At 53.7% G+C, this 16,172-nt stretch overlaps 5 protein-coding genes and 1 pseudogene across 5 annotated transcripts; 3 read left to right on the top strand and 3 right to left on the bottom strand.

Moving 5' to 3' along the window:
• Positions 1 to 404: 404 nt before the first annotated feature.
• Positions 405 to 5,201, top strand: GL50803_00115052 (Multidrug resistance-associated protein 1; the record flags this gene model as incomplete). Its single annotated transcript, XM_001706171.1, has 1 exon — positions 405 to 5,201. The coding sequence occupies one exon, from the start codon at positions 405 to 407 to the stop codon at positions 5,199 to 5,201; it is 4,797 nt and encodes a 1,598-aa protein (XP_001706223.1).
• A 21-nt stretch (positions 5,202 to 5,222) lies between these two features.
• GL50803_0015487 (WD40 repeat protein) lies at positions 5,223 to 8,105 on the bottom strand (the record flags this gene model as incomplete). Its single annotated transcript, XM_001706170.1, has 1 exon — positions 5,223 to 8,105. The coding sequence occupies one exon, from the start codon at positions 8,103 to 8,105 to the stop codon at positions 5,223 to 5,225; it is 2,883 nt and encodes a 960-aa protein (XP_001706222.1).
• A 32-nt stretch (positions 8,106 to 8,137) lies between these two features.
• Positions 8,138 to 9,118, top strand: GL50803_0017393 (putative Nucleotidyl transferase; the record flags this gene model as incomplete). The annotated part of the gene is made up of 1 exon (XM_001706169.2): positions 8,138 to 9,118. The coding sequence occupies one exon, from the start codon at positions 8,138 to 8,140 to the stop codon at positions 9,116 to 9,118; it is 981 nt and encodes a 326-aa protein (XP_001706221.2).
• A 1-nt stretch (position 9,119) lies between these two features.
• Positions 9,120 to 10,550, bottom strand: GL50803_004125 (Transcription factor IIIB 70 kDa subunit BRF; the record flags this gene model as incomplete). Its single annotated transcript, XM_001706168.1, has 1 exon — positions 9,120 to 10,550. One exon carries the CDS (start codon positions 10,548 to 10,550, stop codon positions 9,120 to 9,122), a length of 1,431 nt encoding a protein of 476 aa, XP_001706220.1.
• A 751-nt stretch (positions 10,551 to 11,301) lies between these two features.
• GL50803_00137735 (Kinase, NEK) lies at positions 11,302 to 13,496 on the bottom strand (annotated as a pseudogene; the record flags this gene model as incomplete).
• Positions 13,497 to 14,286: 790 nt separating this feature from the next.
• On the top strand, positions 14,287 to 16,050 carry GL50803_00115047 (VSP; the record flags this gene model as incomplete). The annotated part of the gene is made up of 1 exon (XM_001706160.1): positions 14,287 to 16,050. One exon carries the CDS (start codon positions 14,287 to 14,289, stop codon positions 16,048 to 16,050), a length of 1,764 nt encoding a protein of 587 aa, XP_001706212.1.
• Positions 16,051 to 16,172: the final 122 nt, after the last annotated feature.

The following is a 16,172-nucleotide window of genomic DNA, read 5'->3' on the forward strand; positions in this document are numbered from 1 at the left end:
GATGCCCAGGTATCAGAAAGACCGCCTTCAGAACGCAGCCACAAGGCAGCAGGGCCTCCATGGCGGCATTCCTGGGCTCTCTGGCTGTCTGTCCAAATCCATCCTTTTTGAAATCGGTTGATCGGGCACCCCACATGAATCTCAGAGACCTGCCACCTCAGCATAACGAAGGACAGAGGGGTCTTGGAAGTCTCATGCATTCAGCGCAGTAACAGAGTTGCGAAAACAGAACTTCATTCTCAGCACAATGCCACGGGCAGCACTTACATGCTCTGCGCACCGTGGCGTTCCAAAGCACTCAATGGGTTCTGTAACTATTAAACTAATCCTTTTATGCACCTTATGATATTCGTAAGTATCTTTAGTATTTTTGAAAAATCAATTCGGCAGGAAATCAATTCCAGATGTCCGCTTCCGAGACACTTTCGTCAGGTGCCGTGCAGGACGGGCAGAAGCAGGCAGCAGGGCACGTCAGGAAGGGGTGTTGCACTAAGAATTACCCTCCTCCACCATCAGACTTTGACAAGGCCAACTTCAGCACCAAGCGTCCGCTGCAGAGCCTGTACTGCAGCTGCCTGAACCCCTTTTTCACGTTCATGTCCCCGATAATCAAGAGGTCCGGCCGCCAGGGAACCCTCTACCTGTCCGACCTCCACCCTCCGGTTGACCGGCACTGCCCTCAGATCGCTGCGACAGACTTTGTACGGGAGTGGAATAAAAAGGTATACAAGGGGAAGCAGCCCAGCATCATACTGTCGGTCATCAGGGCCTCCATGGGCAGGTTTATTACTGCCTGCATCATGATCCTGTTCTTCGTCGCTGCACAGATGGTCGCCCCGTTCACAATCCAACGGATTAGCAATCACCTCATTACAACTGTTCCTGGCAGCATCGGTCAGCAGAAAAATACCTGGGACGCCATTGTCGCCGTTTTGCAGATTACATACCCATACATTCTAGCCGTGTTCTTTGGGCAGCTCATTTACGCTCTTTCCGACTCGATCCTGTGGTATTTGCTATCAGACATGGTGTCGCGCTTCCTGGGCGGGACCCTGGACATCCTGTACAACAAGATGCTGTCTCTTTCGGACATCACCCGCCAAAATTCTGCCGCCGGCAACCTGGTCAACCTCCTCTTCGCAGACACGATGAGGATCTCGAACTTTATGCTTTTGCTCATCTTCGTGATGACGATGCCGCTGATGTTTGTCTGCTACCTGGTCTACATGGCCATCGAGATCGACCCCAAAGGGATTGGAGGCCTGATTGCTCTCTTCATCATCCTGCCGATTGTTGGACTGATCCTGTTTGCCTTTACCCGGCTCCTCTTTTCCTTGCTCAGCATGACAGACCTGCGTGTCAAGAAGATCTCTGAGGTCCTCAACGGAATGAAGGTCGTCAAGCTCTTCGGAATGGAGGATGTCCAAGAGGCGCGAGTGATGAACATCCGCAACAAGGAGATAGGGATGATTTTCCGCTTTGGCATCATTCTCTCCGGCTTTGGTCTTGTCGTCAACGGCGCTGCACCGTTGATGTCCCTCTTTGGGTTCCTCTTCTTCATGACCAGCTCAAGCTTTGACGTTGCCAACGCATACACCGCGGTGTTCGTATACAACATGCTGGGCCTGGTGTTTGTCTTCATGCCACTGATGATGTCCGGGATTTCCGAGTCGAAGATAAGCTCCAAGCGCATCCTGACCTTTATAACGCTTCCGCAGCCGGACTACGGGGTCGTCACCCGCGAGAGGTCCTATACCCTTACCAAGGGCGAGACGGTGCCCTACGCAATCAAAACGTCCAACCAGCCCAGCTTCTGCTGGGGCCTGAGGGAGGACTCCATTATACCGCCGCTCCTGGACCCGATGTTCAAGGACAACATGAAGAAGCAGAGGCAGGTCTTGCAGCTCTATCCCCGATTTAAGAAGCACTACGAGAAAAAGGTCAAGGAGTACAAGGCGTGGAAGACAAAGAACCCCTCCGTATCCGTGGACGCCACCGAGGAAGACATCCTGCTGAATCGATTCGACTCTATCGATGTTACCGACAAGGAGGCCGATGCGATGCGCTACATCGACTCGTGGGTCATTGAGTTCGGCCTCCTACCGCCCGACAAGGTGACGTCGTTCGGCGCCTACATTCCCCAGGCCTACCAGGCGTCCCCGGACGATAACCCCTACCAGGTGCTGAAGAAGACGTTCCTGCACCGGATTGTGGTACGGGGTCTCTACGACCTGGCCGCCGAGCAGAACCAAGTGTCGCGCGACCTCAAGAAGTACAGGAAAGACCCTGCCAGGTGCAAGCAGATCATTGACGCGCAGCTCGACAAGAACCCCAACCACGTTGATCTGCCTCCACGCATCAAGAACCTCGACCTCAGCATACCGAAGGGCTACCTCGTGGGGATCTGCGGGCCTGTTGGCGCCGGCAAGACCACGCTGTTCTCTGCTCTGCTGGGCGAGCTGCGCCTGGTGAGAGAGCAGCGTGCAAAGCTGGACTCCTACAAGTTTAACAACCTGGAGATCAAGTTCGACTACCAGACCGGCTTAACGCCTCCTACCTCGTTCGTCGAGAAGTACTCGACGGAGGACCCCAGGTTCGACCCACAGATCCCCCACGTCCACATCTACGGGTCCGTCGCGTACTTTGCCCAGTCGTCCTGCATCTTCTCTGGCACCCTGCGTGACAACATCGTCTTCTACCGGCCCTTCGACCGTGCTCGCTACGAAAAGGTGCTCGACATCTGCTGCCTGATACCCGACCTCAAGCTCTTCAAGGCGGGCGACCTGACAGAGATCGGTGAAAAGGGCGTCTCTCTGTCGGGCGGGCAGAAGGCGCGCGTCGCTCTGGCCCGGGCCGTGTACTCGGGCTGTGACATCCTGCTCCTTGACGACCCCCTCTCCGCCGTCGACTCGCACGTCGGGCAGAGGCTGTGGAACGAGGTCATTTGTGGATTCCTGAAGGAGCAGGGGACCACCGTCTTGATAGCGTCCCACCAGACGCAGTACTTCGGAAACTGCGACCTTGTCATCAGGATCGAGGACGGGGAGATCGTCCACAGCGACACGCCGGACAACCTGATGAACAAGGGCATCGACTTCGGATTTTCCCGCACCACGTCCGTGGCCAGCGGGCTAAACAATGCCGGACGCATCGAGAGCGTGGCGAGCCAGCTCGTTATTCCAACCCAGACCGACGAGGAGAAGAGGCGCGACCTGGCGCTGGTGACCGATGACGGCAACGAGGCCAAGGGGAAGCTCATGCTTGCAGAGGCCTTTGCTCAGCAGGGGTCCGTCTCAGGGACGTTCTACAAGCGCTGGTTCAGGTCCGGGTCTCGCTGCAGCCTCCTCTGCTACCTCGTGTTTGTCTTGCTATGGCAGGGATCCACCCAATACCAGGGCGTGTTGATCAATCACTGGGTTAAGGACCAGTATCATTTCAAACTGTCTGACACCGATAAGTCGTACAACTACAAGTACATCGGGATTTACGCCGGAATGACCGTGTCTACGATGCTTATGGCCTACCTGTCGTCTGTCTTCCTCGTCTCGTTCATTAATTCTGCCGCGCGCGCACTCTTCAAGAAGATGCTCCGATCTATCTTCAGATCGCCGATGTCGTTCTTTGACACAACTCCGACGGGGCGGATCCTCAACCGCTTCAGCAAGGACACAGACTCCATGGACATCCAGGTGATGCGGTTCATAAACCAGGCGCTGGGGAATGGCGCGTCGCTGGTAGGGATGCTCGTAATGATATGCGTCCTGGCCTGGCCGGCCCTTATAGTCGTCATCCCGACGATCATCCTCTACGCTGTCATCTTCTTCATGTTCCGCCGCGTTGCCCCGCAGGTGAAGCGACTGGAGAGCATAACCAAGTCCCCGGTCATCAACATCTGCACAGAGAGCCTTGGGGCTCTGCCGTCGATTCGTGCGTACAGCTTCGAGTCCCACTTCATCGCCAAGGCCCGGGAACAGATAACGATCAACTCGTCGGCATACTGGATGCAGATCTCTCTCCCCCGCTGGCTGAGCTTCCGACTGAACGTCATTGGGGCCTTCTTTTGCGGCTTCATCGCTCTTATCAGCTGCGTCATTGCGCCTGTCAACATCGGCGGGATACAGTTCATTCAGTATGCGGGCCTGATACTGTCGTACTCCTTCAACATCCAAATGATACTCAGTCAATTCGTCACGGCGTGGGTCCAGGCGGAGGCCGAGGTCACATCCATAGAGCGCGTCATGGAGTACGGCGACCTGCCTGCAGAGGACTTGAGCGATAGGGCTAACAAGATCATTGAGTCATGCACGCTGGCGAGCGAACTTTGGCCCCGTGCTCCAGAGGCGGGAATCAAGGTCAAAAATCTCAACTTCCGCTACCGCCCCGATCTGGATCTAACGCTCAGGGACTGCAACTTTGAGATCCTGCCCGGCGAGCACGTCGGGGTGGTCGGGCGCACAGGGGCAGGGAAATCGTCGCTGACCGTCGCGTTCTTCCGCCTTGCAGAGCCGGACGCCGGCAGCTCCATCGTCATCGACAACGTCAACCTGCTGGCGGATGTTGGCCTTCACCAGGCCCGCCAAGCGATCGCCATCATTCCCCAGGAGCCCTTCCTGTTTTCAGGCACGCTGCGCCAGTCCCTCTGTGCTTACTCTGCTTCCGTTGCAGAGGGACTGCAGCCGGGGCCTGGCGTTGAGAAAGTTCCGGACGAGAAGCTCTGGCGGGTGCTCGAGCAGGTCCGCATGCGCGAGTACTTCGAGAAGCAACCCGGCGGACTCGACGCCAAGATCGCAGCCAATGGGGACAACCTCTCTGCAGGTCAGCGTCAGCTTGTCTGCGTGGCTCGCGCACTGGTTCGAGAGCCCCGCTGCGTCGTGCTCGACGAGGCCACCGCCCAGGTCGACCGGGAAAACGACCGACTCATCCAGGACGCTATTCGGGAAAACCTGGCCGACACGACAATCTTCTCGATTGCTCACCGCCTCGACACTATCATAGACTTCGACCGCATTCTCGTCGTTGACGCAGGTAGAATTGCTGAGTACGACACTCCTGCCAACCTCCTCCGCAGGGAAAACTCCATCTTCAGTCACCTTGTCGCCAAGACGGGGGAGGAGACCGCTGGGAAGCTCAGAGCCGCGGCCTTCTTGGCGGAGCAGCAACGTGCGAAGGGCGAGAAGGTGGACATCTCTGCGTACTTTTAGTCCGAGTGCACCCGTGTTTACTTACTGAGTAAACGAGAAGTAGCTATAGCTCATGTCGATTAGGGCACAGTCTGCGCGAAGGAGCTGGATCTTCCTCAGGTAGTTACTCATGAGCCGGGCCAGCTCCTCGACTGTGCTGGCGATGCGATCCCCATATGCAGAGACGATGGCACCTACCGGATAAGCACGGAATGTCGCTAGCAAGAGGATGGAGCCTAGCCTCGAGAGACGTCCGTTACGCATCCAAATCTGTGCCAGATGAAGCAGCTCTGGTACACGAATAAGACCTGTGGCCTCGATAGCCTCCGCCAGAAATCTCATTTGGTCCTCAGAATCGCATACCTTTGCTATGATCTTTTGCAAGTAAATGTCTGCATCTCTGACAGATCGTGCTGTATGTGGGACCGTGTCTATTCGATTCTTTGATGTATAAATGTTGAGAGCTAATCGAAAAGCCTTGACAACAGCATCTCGGTCTAATGAGGAGCCAACAAGTACGCTTTCAACCTCTTCCTTCTGGAGGATACAGAGGCTTTCCGCTTCTTTCTCCTTTTGTCGCACCTCCTCTGTGTTATCGACATACCAGCGTATAATACCGTCGCTATCTCCGGTAATACAAGCGCGGCCATCATCTAAAACTATGAGGCCCCACATTTTCCTGAGACTCTCTGTGCCATACAGATGGTCAACTTCAAGACCGAGGTCGCGGATCTTCCGTGCATTTTGTAAGGACAACACACAGTCTGCTGTCTCCAAATTCCAGACCTTTATTAAACCGTCTGCTCCAACAGATACAAGCTGCTGCCCATGAGACATGAAGCACGCCCGCATAACCGCGTTGCCATGTCCCTCTAATGTTTTGAAAAGAGAGAGCTTCGTGTCACCACTATTACCCCTCCCAGTTATCTGCACTAAACGAATACGCTTATCTCCGCAGGCAAGAGCGAGCAGCTTTTCATGCAGTGAGTACTCAACAGACCAAATGGTGCGCTTAGCAGCCTTTTGCATTTCTACGATAAATTGAGGATGCGATAGATCATCAACGCCCCACAACTTCAAGCTAAGATCTGCTGAAACAGTGGCTAACTGCCGTTGATTCGGAGATAGAGCAATATGGTTGATAGAATCAAGGTGAGCCAAAACCGTTGCAGTAGGATGGAGCGTCCTGGGCGTAAGGACACTGTCATCACTTAGTTGAGCAAATGCAGATAAATCGTAGATTCGTAAGCATTTATCCGCTGCACCTGTTGCGGCAAACCACCGTTTGCCCGCACATAGCACTACACAGTCTATATCAGAAGCAGCATCCTCTAGTATGGCTGTGCATACCCACGGTGTAATTGCCAACTGAAGGGGGTAGGCCAGAACATTCTGTTCATTGCCAGCAGAGTGAGAGACCTGCAGTGAGGCATAAAGGTCAGTGGTGCTGATATCTACCTCTAAAGGAAGGCGCTGCCAAAGCCGAACAGTCCCATCCTTTGATGCAGTGCAAAAGGCGCTCGACTCAGCAGATGCCCCAATGCACGTCACGTAGTCGCTGTGGCCATAGCACGAATAGTTTTGCACAACAGTTACTGCCCCCGACTCTTCACTGCTCTCGAGGTAACGAATGACACGGACCTGATTGGAACTAGTTCCTATAGCCAGCTCGTTGCTTGAAACCTTCTTAATGTCAAGCACTTCCCCGCTATCAGAGCAGATGGTAGAGACGACCAGCATGCGAAAACGTGGAAGCTGACTGTACTCTGAAATGGAAAGGGGGTCTGGTAACTGCTTACCTGGGGGACAGATGTATTCCATGGTTGTAGCATCAAAGAGGAGAATAAGTAGATCCGACGTCGTTGATAGAAGAAAGTGGTGCACGGCAGCATCGGATGGTCTGCTCGAACCCACCGAATAAGGAATCTTGTAGGAAAAGCTGCAGATGCCGACATAGCTGTTATGCTTACGGCTCCCCGGAGGGTCGGAAACGAAGTCCTCGGCAAACGGACGGCCCAAGTACTTTGAACAGTAGTGGTGATTGGTACTCATAAGATCTTTGCTGTAGTTGAGATCCATTCCTGTCGAGGCATAGTGATTGACGTAGTTCTCTGTGGTCTTTGTGTTGAAGACCTCAGACAGCACAAATCGCAACATGTCACCATCGCTTGTAGAAGGGCCGACAAGAGCATCTCCGCAGACGACCATATCAACAAACGTGCTGTGAATGTTGACAATGCGCTTCTGAATAAGTGATCCTGCAGCTATTTGTGTAATAACTAGGACCTTGTCTTCACCGGACGAAATTAGGTAGTCATCCAGCAAGGTAAATGCAAAAATGGTGCTTAGATGTGCAGTAATTTTCCCAATGCATTGCTTTGAATGCAACTCGTGGACGAGTAGCTCAGAGCGTGATAGAGTAATGAGATACAAGTATTGATTTGGGGACTCCATGTCATAGAGAAACATGGACTTAACACACAGTGTTGAAAAATCTCTGAAGCAGTGAGTGTCGTAGAGACCATCGTAGTTACACACACGAACGCTTTTATCCGCAGATGTAGTGGCAAAAAGTGACCCGGTTGCGTCGAAGACTATGCAGGTTATTACAGCCTGGTGACTGGATTTACGGGTCCGGAGGACCAAACCCTTTTCCAGGTCGACAACATAAATGACTCCAGATTTGCTCGCAACTACGGCCTCATCCCTCGTGGGGTGTATTACCATGGCAGTGAGCATATCCCCCTCGTCGCTAACTGAGATGGAGGCATCGTAGCGGCCATGTGGTACGGTCAGGAGGGACAGACGATTGTCGTAAAAACAGACTAATCTAGCCCCATCCTTCGTTGGTAGAACGGGACCACCTGTATAGAACTTTTCTAACGATAGTACTTGGTTAAAGCTCGTGCGAAGATGCCATGCCATCAAACCTTAAAAATACAATTATTTCTTTTTTAATGCCCGCTACACTCCATGTTGTCACGCCTGGCAAGCTTCCTTTGGGGTCTGTAGCACGCGCAGCCTATGGAATTCGTCGCAGCCCCATTTATGAAGTCGTAGTTGCGGATAGCCTTGATTACCTCCTTGAGTCTAATTCGACTGCCGAGCAGGTAGACGCCCGAGGGCTACTTTGTCGAGCGGCCATAGATTCTCTTACTAAGGTCACTGATGGTCAGCATGTGCGATGCCTATCTGAGCTCCTTCTGCCCTGTACCAGTTGCGATCTTTTATGGCCGGTAACCTTTGAAGTGTCGCGGCTGATGACGCTTGAGCATGCTTCCGCCGTTTTTGACAAGAAGGTAAAGAACCTCCTGGCCTCGGAAACGCTTCTGCCATGCATTATCTCCGCTCTGGCAAAGACCCACCAACGCTATCCTATCCGGGTCTGTGTCAGCGAATACCCTACCTTGGATGGCTTTCTGAATGCTCCTACAAAGCCATGTCTCCTTCCAACGGGGCAATTGTTTAGGACAACTCGGGGGAGGATAGTTAGCAAAACACTAACACCCCTTCCATATCTTAGACAGAATCCCGTGACAGAAGTGGACAAGGAGCACTCAACCATATACTGCACAGATACACCGGCAGAGATAGCAAAGAAGATCGCAAAAGCTTATTGCCAGCCCACAGACATAGAGAACAACCCTCTTTTGGCATACCTAGAGGAGATTGTATTCCCGTATAGCAAACTAGTCACAGGGAAACCTATACACATAAATGCCGTAGTTTATAATGATATGGAAGAAGTCCGAAGAGCGTTCCGTGAGGATAAGATCACGCCCCAGTGTCTGAAGAAGGTTATGGCAGAGAAATTAGGGGAGATCGTCTCGCGTATCCAGGGCTTCCCACAGTATGCTGAGGCTGAGGCACTACTGAAGACCGTGCTCGATAAGGAGAAGCAGGAAAAGAAGAGTAAGAAAGACAAGAAGCAAAAGTGAATCACTCGTTGAAGATGGCCCACAAGGACCGAGATTCTTGCTCGTGCTCGTACTCATAGTCCACCTCGCTACTGACAGCGTTGTGGAGGCTCGACTCGCTCCGGAAAGAGTCTAGTGCCCCTCCTTCCAAGTGGCTAGCGAGGTCTTCACGAATACTGGCAGGCAATCCGCGATCGTTGCGCACGCTTTCTGCAGCAGTGAGCCCGCTATGCTCAGCTCGCTGTCTTTTACGTTGCACAGAAGCATCCTCTTCTGGATCGACAGTTCCCTCTCTTGCTGCTTGAAGAGCGCGATAAAAGTCTCCGTGCTGAGCATCAAATAACTGAAGCTTTGCTTGCCTGACACCTGCAGGAGCAATATATTCCTGAATAGAGATGTCGCTTGCCAGACTCAAATCAATTGGTATGGACATTGCAGTCGCCTGTGCGCCCTGAGCTAAAAGCGATCCTAGACTTGCCAACTGTTCGTGTGCTGCAGATTCTGCATAGTGCCGATGGTAAAGATGTCTGCGTACAAGAGATGGGGGCCGTACGTCTACGCCCTCAAGGTCGAGGTCTACATTACGAAGAACATCACCAATGGTTAGCTTGGCGAATAGCTCTGATGATTGCATTTCTTGGAGACGGCGCGCAATGGTGTCTGGAGAACAAAAGACACAGCGGGAAATGCGATGAATGGGTATCCCATAGTTTAGTAACTTAAGCGCAACAAAAATACTGGCGCCTAACAAGCCTGATGGAAGCCTGCCGGTGTGAATATTAATAGCGGTAGAGGCCTTAAGAATGTACTTAGATACAACAAGAGTATGCTCACGGAGCTGATCCACAGATGTTATGTGGATATTAGCGAAAAGCATACAATCTCTGTTGTCTTGAAATGCAGTCGTGAACTCTTCTTTCAGAATACTATCCACAAACCGTGGTAACAGTGATTCAAGATCCTGGTAAGGTAGCTTGATATTATATTGACGCAGAAATGGCTGTATGTACTTGTTGAGCGTGAAAACAGAAACGTTAAGAGCATCTGCATAGTCTATCAGAAGATGGGAGAGGTTGTGCTGTCGCCCCACAATGTAAAGAAGAGCTGCTGCCAAGAGATTGTTTCTCCGTCCTCTCGTTGCTTTGTCGCGCAGACAATTGGCATAGTAGTCGCTGGCTTTCCGAACAAGCTCCATTGGTAAATTTAGAATCATTGCAATTGTCTCTAGCTCCTTGGAAAAGTGTTTGATTGCAAGACTGCGAGCCGTGGAGGAGGTGTTAGCGCTTATGAAGTTCCCCATCACGGTGGACACACCATTTTGATCTTGGTAGATTAGATCATTGACAATGAGAGTGTCCATGATTACAAGCCCACAGTTACCACAGAACACTTTTGCTTGGCCCTCGTCAGTTATCGTGCTATTGGAAAGGCAAAATGGACATGAAATGGACATTCTTTTTTGATTGTTTACTCTGTCCCAGCAGATGATGATTCACTCCACCCAGCGGTTGCTCCCAGTGCTGTGCTGCCAGATTTACCTGCGGGTATGGTCTAGCAATCTTGTGGGTAAATTGTCGCTTAATTCCTAGCCAATCCGGAGACGACTGTTGGTCATTGATAACATAACAAGAGGGTCCTCTCCAGTGATACATCCAGGGCCCGGTACATTTCTCTTCCGTTTCATGGGCGTGTGCTCTGTCTGGATGTGCACGTCAGCCTACCTAGGATTCAACTTACTTGCCCATCTGCGTCGTCCACCAGTGATTTCTCTCCTTGGTCTACCGCTCTGATGGTGGAGGGTCTTAACAGTTGATGTTCCTGGACCGACGCCTCGACAGACCGAAGCATCACCCAAGTGTGCTGTGCAGATGGACCAGCCCACACGTCACCGAGCCAGACGCACTGCACAGGGTGAGCGTCGACATGATCTCGCGCTGGATGGTGGAGCACCTCTGCGATCCGTGAGCAGAGGGTCATACTTCTCCCCCGACACCACCGCATAGGAGCTGTCCACTGGCATCCACGAATGCGTACTATGACTCCAAGATAGAGGCGCACGGGGAGCGCACCTCCGATCATACTCGGGACCGATGCTCGCTTCATGAGAAGACGAAGAGGCACCCGAGGAACGGGGTAGATACCCGGGGTCGCGGTGTGCAATCTCCGTCGTAGAGCATCAGCACCACAAAGCTACTCCGGAGTGCATGGCCAGAGTCAACTGCTCTGAGGCCAGATCGCCGCGACAGACGCAAGGCCCGAGACAGCGGGTGCTCAATAGATGTCAGACGATAGCTGACCCAAGCCAGTCAGAGAGAAGAGACGCCCCGGAGCGCATAGTGGAGCACCCAACGGCTCCCAGGCGGGATGCACAAGGCTCTTCTCCAGAGTGGGCGGCATCCGAGCTTCGGACTCTGGACGGGTTTACTCGGACAGGAGCTGGCAAGCCGACATTGTTGAAACAGAGTAGATCTCGTTTGGGAGGATGCCTACTATCTCCATGCGATCCTTCTTCTTAGCGATATTGAGGGCAGTGGTACCGGGCGAGTGACCATGGCAGCTGCAGGTTGTCTTCAGATCTTTCTCGTTTTCCTTAAGAAGTCTTGCACACTCCACGGTGTTACTATATGCCGCACTCATAAGGGCGATCTCCCTTGGTCGTTTGCATGCCGCCTTCCTCCTTCATTAGGAGCCTGACGCACTCTGGATGATCATTGCACACCGTCCATGTGAGGACAGTCTGATGCTCGTTGTTCCTTATGCCAGTCTCCTGCTCGAGTAGCTCTACGATTCCTTCGTGCCCTCGTGCTGCTGCATACATGAGCTCCGTCCACCCTGAGATACTGCTCTCATACTCCATCAAAAGCTCAACGTGCCCAATATAGTCCACCAGGGGGTCATTGGAACGGTCGCACCGTGCCGCGAATACGAGAGCGGCCCAACCGCCTACTTTCTCTCCCTTTTCGTGCTCTGCTAGCAGTTCTACTATTTCTGCGTATCCATTGCCGCAGCCATCATCAGAGCTGTTCCTTTGCGCATGTACCATCCGCTTCTTGTGACCTCTTTGTATGTTTTCCTCCCCCTCTGGATGGGTAAGAGTGCTTTTACAGCCCCCGCGTCGTTTCTATTGACAGCTCGCATGAGCGCCGTGACGCCGTTCTCATCGGTTGGGTCGATGGCCTCCACCACGGTTCCATGTCCTGCCTCTGCCGCAATCACCAAGGCCGTCTTGCCTTCGCTGCCGATCCGGTCCTTCTCATATGGGACCAGAAGGGAGGCAGCTCTTGCATAGTCCTCCTCTGTGGCGATCATCAGGTAGTCCAGCCATTCTTGTCCTGGAGACCGTTCTCCTCCCCAACAAGCAACTCGACGGGACTGATGCGCCCCTGCTCGTCGCGCTGACCAACACCGAGTCTTTCTTCAAGCAGCATCCAGACGGTCTCCGTGCTATTCGTATGCGCGGCACGCATCAGCCCGGGCAACAAAAAGAGGCTGGACTGAGGGTCAGTCGTGTTCATCCTGTCATCGAACTGTGCAAGCTTATTCTCCAGTGCCTTAATCATAGCTAGATGTTCCTTGCACTGATCTTCAAGTGCGTCGATCTAGTGGATTTAGTCTTAACATCCTCTTCCAGCAGCGCGATCCTGGCGTTAGCGCCATTCAGCGCAGCCTCCAAGGATCTGCACCTGTACCTCAGCATCACGCACTGACCCCCCAGCTCACTAACTGGGATGTCGAATGTAGCGAGCGTCTCGTGCAGCTCCCTGGCCGTCGGCCTCCTTCCAGGATCCAGCACGAATATCCCCTCCAGAACATTCTGCATGAAGCCATCAGTGACACCGCTCAGGTCCGGCCTCCATCCATCAACGAAGACCTCTGCTGGCTCCTTGCCCCCCAAGAAGTTTGGTCTCCTCAGAGTAGTAAGTTCATAAATGATGACCCCGAGGCTCCACACGTCGGAAGCATGGCTGGTCTCATTACGGAGGAGAATCTCGGGGGCCATGTATACTGCCGTGCCTGCAATGGTGCTCCCGCATCTCAGGGCGTCCTTACAGAGGCCGAAGTCGGCGATGATGAAGTGTTCACCATCTGCGCTGACGAGGACGTTCGCAAGCTTGAGGTCGCGGTGGACGAGGCCCTTGTAGGGGCGACCGTCGGCACCCACTCCGCTGAGGCCGTGGAGGTAGGCGAGGGCGGCGGCGACCTGCTTCATGACAGAGAGGATCACAGCGATAGGGACGGGGATCTTCCTTCGTTTGTGCTCGGTGAGGAGGCGCTCAAGGGTCTTGTCGTGCCGGTCCGTGACGACGTAGATGAGGCCCTCGTCTTCAATCACTTGATGATACTTGAGGACCCGGGTGAAAGATGTTAAGAAGGGCGGCCAGCCTACGCTTAATAGCATCCACACCGTGCTGATCCAGACCGTCGAGCCGGATCTCCTTCACAGTGAGGTGGGGGCATCCCTTGGGAGAGTAGATAACACTGAAGGCCCCCGCTGAGCACGGGGATGCCACCAGCGCCCATCGGCTCTGCAAAGCCGCTAACTGCACTGTTACTAGCAACTCCTAGGGCGCCCTCTGCGGTGGCTGGGACAGGGAGTGGAGTCAACAGCCATCGCTAATCTTAACGCAATCCGGAGCCACCCTTTGGAGTGGCCTTGGCTACTGCCCGAGCAAGGCGCCCAGTGTGAGCTGCCGATGACAGGCCAAGGAGGGCATACTCGCGGCTCGTATGGTCCTAAGCAGGTCGGATTCTGGAGGCTAACACGGAGCGCCCCGACAAAACACGCCGACTGGGGACCACACTGAGCTCTGGATGCATCAATAGAGAGAAGCTCTTAGTATGTTATCCACAACCAGACCTCGTCTCCGGACGGCTGGGAAGTGAGCGCGGCTTACCCGTGGGACCTCTGAGCGCACCTGCAGGCGGCCCCAGCGATACAGTGACGGCAATGTACAGGAGTGCACCCCGAGCAATCACTCCACAAGAGAGGTGCGATTTGAGTCTGGCCCTCACTGGTCCTGTTCCTATGGAAGTCAGAGAGAACTACACTATCAGCTGGCCTCCAGTGAGCGTGCTCCTATCTTGTCCTTCTTCAGTCCAACTGGTTAAGGGAGCAAGAGCAGCTGTCTCTCACTGCTCGCGGCAACACATCAGCCTGACAGAAGAGCAGTGGCATACTAACCCGGCTAATGTTGGTAGGATTTCTCCTAGTTTGTGCAACAGTGCTGGCAAAGGACAGCGGGAAGGACACATGCTTCCCGGGATACACCCTCAACCCCACCACGAAGAAGTGCGACAGGAACTCCGCGCCGTGCGAGGTCGAGGGCTGTGATGTCTGCGAGGAAAGCAACCCCCAGCAGTGCAAGACGTGCGGCTCAGGCTACACCCTCAACCCCACCACGAAGAAGTGCGACAGGAACTCCGCGCCGTGCGAGGTCGAGGGCTGTGATGTCTGCGAGGAAAGCAACCCCCAGCAGTGCAAGACGTGCGGCTCAGGCTACACCCTCAACCCCACCACGAAGAAGTGCGACAGGAACTCCGCGCCGTGCGAGGTCGAGGGCTGTGATGTCTGCGAGGAAAGCAACCCCCAGCAGTGCAAGACGTGCGGCTCAGGCTACACCCTCAACCCCACCACGAAGAAGTGCGACAGGAACTCCGCGCCGTGCGAGGTCGAGGGCTGTGATGTCTGCGAGGAAAGCAACCCCCAGCAGTGCAAGACGTGCGGCTCAGGCTACACCCTCAACCCCACCACGAAGAAGTGCGACAGGAACTCCGCGCCGTGCGAGGTCGAGGGCTGTGATGTCTGCGAGGAAAGCAACCCCCAGCAGTGCAAGACGTGCGGCTCAGGCTACACCCTCAACCCCACCACGAAGAAGTGCGACAGGAACTCCGCGCCGTGCGAGGTCGAGGGCTGTGATGTCTGCGAGGAAAGCAACCCCCAGCAGTGCAAGACGTGCGGCTCAGGCTACACCCTCAACCCCACCACGAAGAAGTGCGACAGGAACTCCGCGCCGTGCGATACTCCCAACTGCAAGGCCTGCGACAACCCCAAAACAGACAACGAAATCTGCACTGAATGTAATGATAACAATTATCTCACTCCAACCAGTCAGTGCGTATCTGACTGCACGACCCTCAAGGGCTACTACGGAGACGATAGTGGCAAAAAGACATGCAAGAGGTGCAACGATGCGTGCGCAGAGTGTAAGGGTGAGGGTGCTGATAAGTGTACGGCCTGCCCTGCTGGGAAGATGCTTCAGTATACAGATGCTGATACTCCTGCCAATGGGGGCACGTGCATGAACCAGTGCAGCGTGAGCCCTGCAAACGATGGATGCGCAGAGTGTGGGGCCCAAATAGGAGGAACTGCATATTGCTCAAAGTGCAAGAACACTCAACAGGCACCACTGGATGGCAACTGTGCGGCCAATACGCGAACACGATTTTGCACTACGGTGAGTAATGGAGCATGCACTCAATGTGAAAATAACTACTTCCTCAAAGATGGCGGTTGCTATCAAACAAATAGACAGCCTGGTAAACAAGTGTGCACCCAAGCTAACGGAGGAAAGTGTCAGACATGTGCCAATGGCTTAGCAGCAACTGATGGCAACTGTGCAGAATGTCATCCTACTTGTGCTACGTGCTCGACTGCAGGTACGGCTGACAAGTGTAAGACCTGTGCCACTGGGTATTACAAGGAAAACGGTAGCGATACCACTACTGGGTTATGCAAGAAGTGCTCAGAGAAGATCTCTGGATGCAAGCAATGTGTGTCATCATCTGGCAGTTCAGTCATATGTTTAGAATCAGAAGTAGGCACTGGTGGAAGCGTCAACAAGAGCGGCCTCTCCACGGGGGCCATCGCGGGGATCTCCGTTGCTGTGATTGTTGTCGTCGGAGGGCTTGTCGGATTCCTTTGCTGGTGGTTCCTCTGCCGCGGGAAGGCGTAGACTTAGGTAGTAAACGCATTACTTTATGTAGCTTATGTGGATGTGCTACCGGGTGCTTGTAGGTACGATCCAGAAATCTCACGAATAAATTCTCGCTCCTTTGGCCGTGTCCGGAGACAAAG

The sequence above is a fragment of the Giardia intestinalis genome, chromosome 2, assembly GCF_000002435.2.
Source record: "Giardia intestinalis strain WB C6 chromosome 2, whole genome shotgun sequence".
NCBI classification, from domain to species: domain Eukaryota; phylum Fornicata; order Diplomonadida; family Hexamitidae; genus Giardia; species Giardia duodenalis.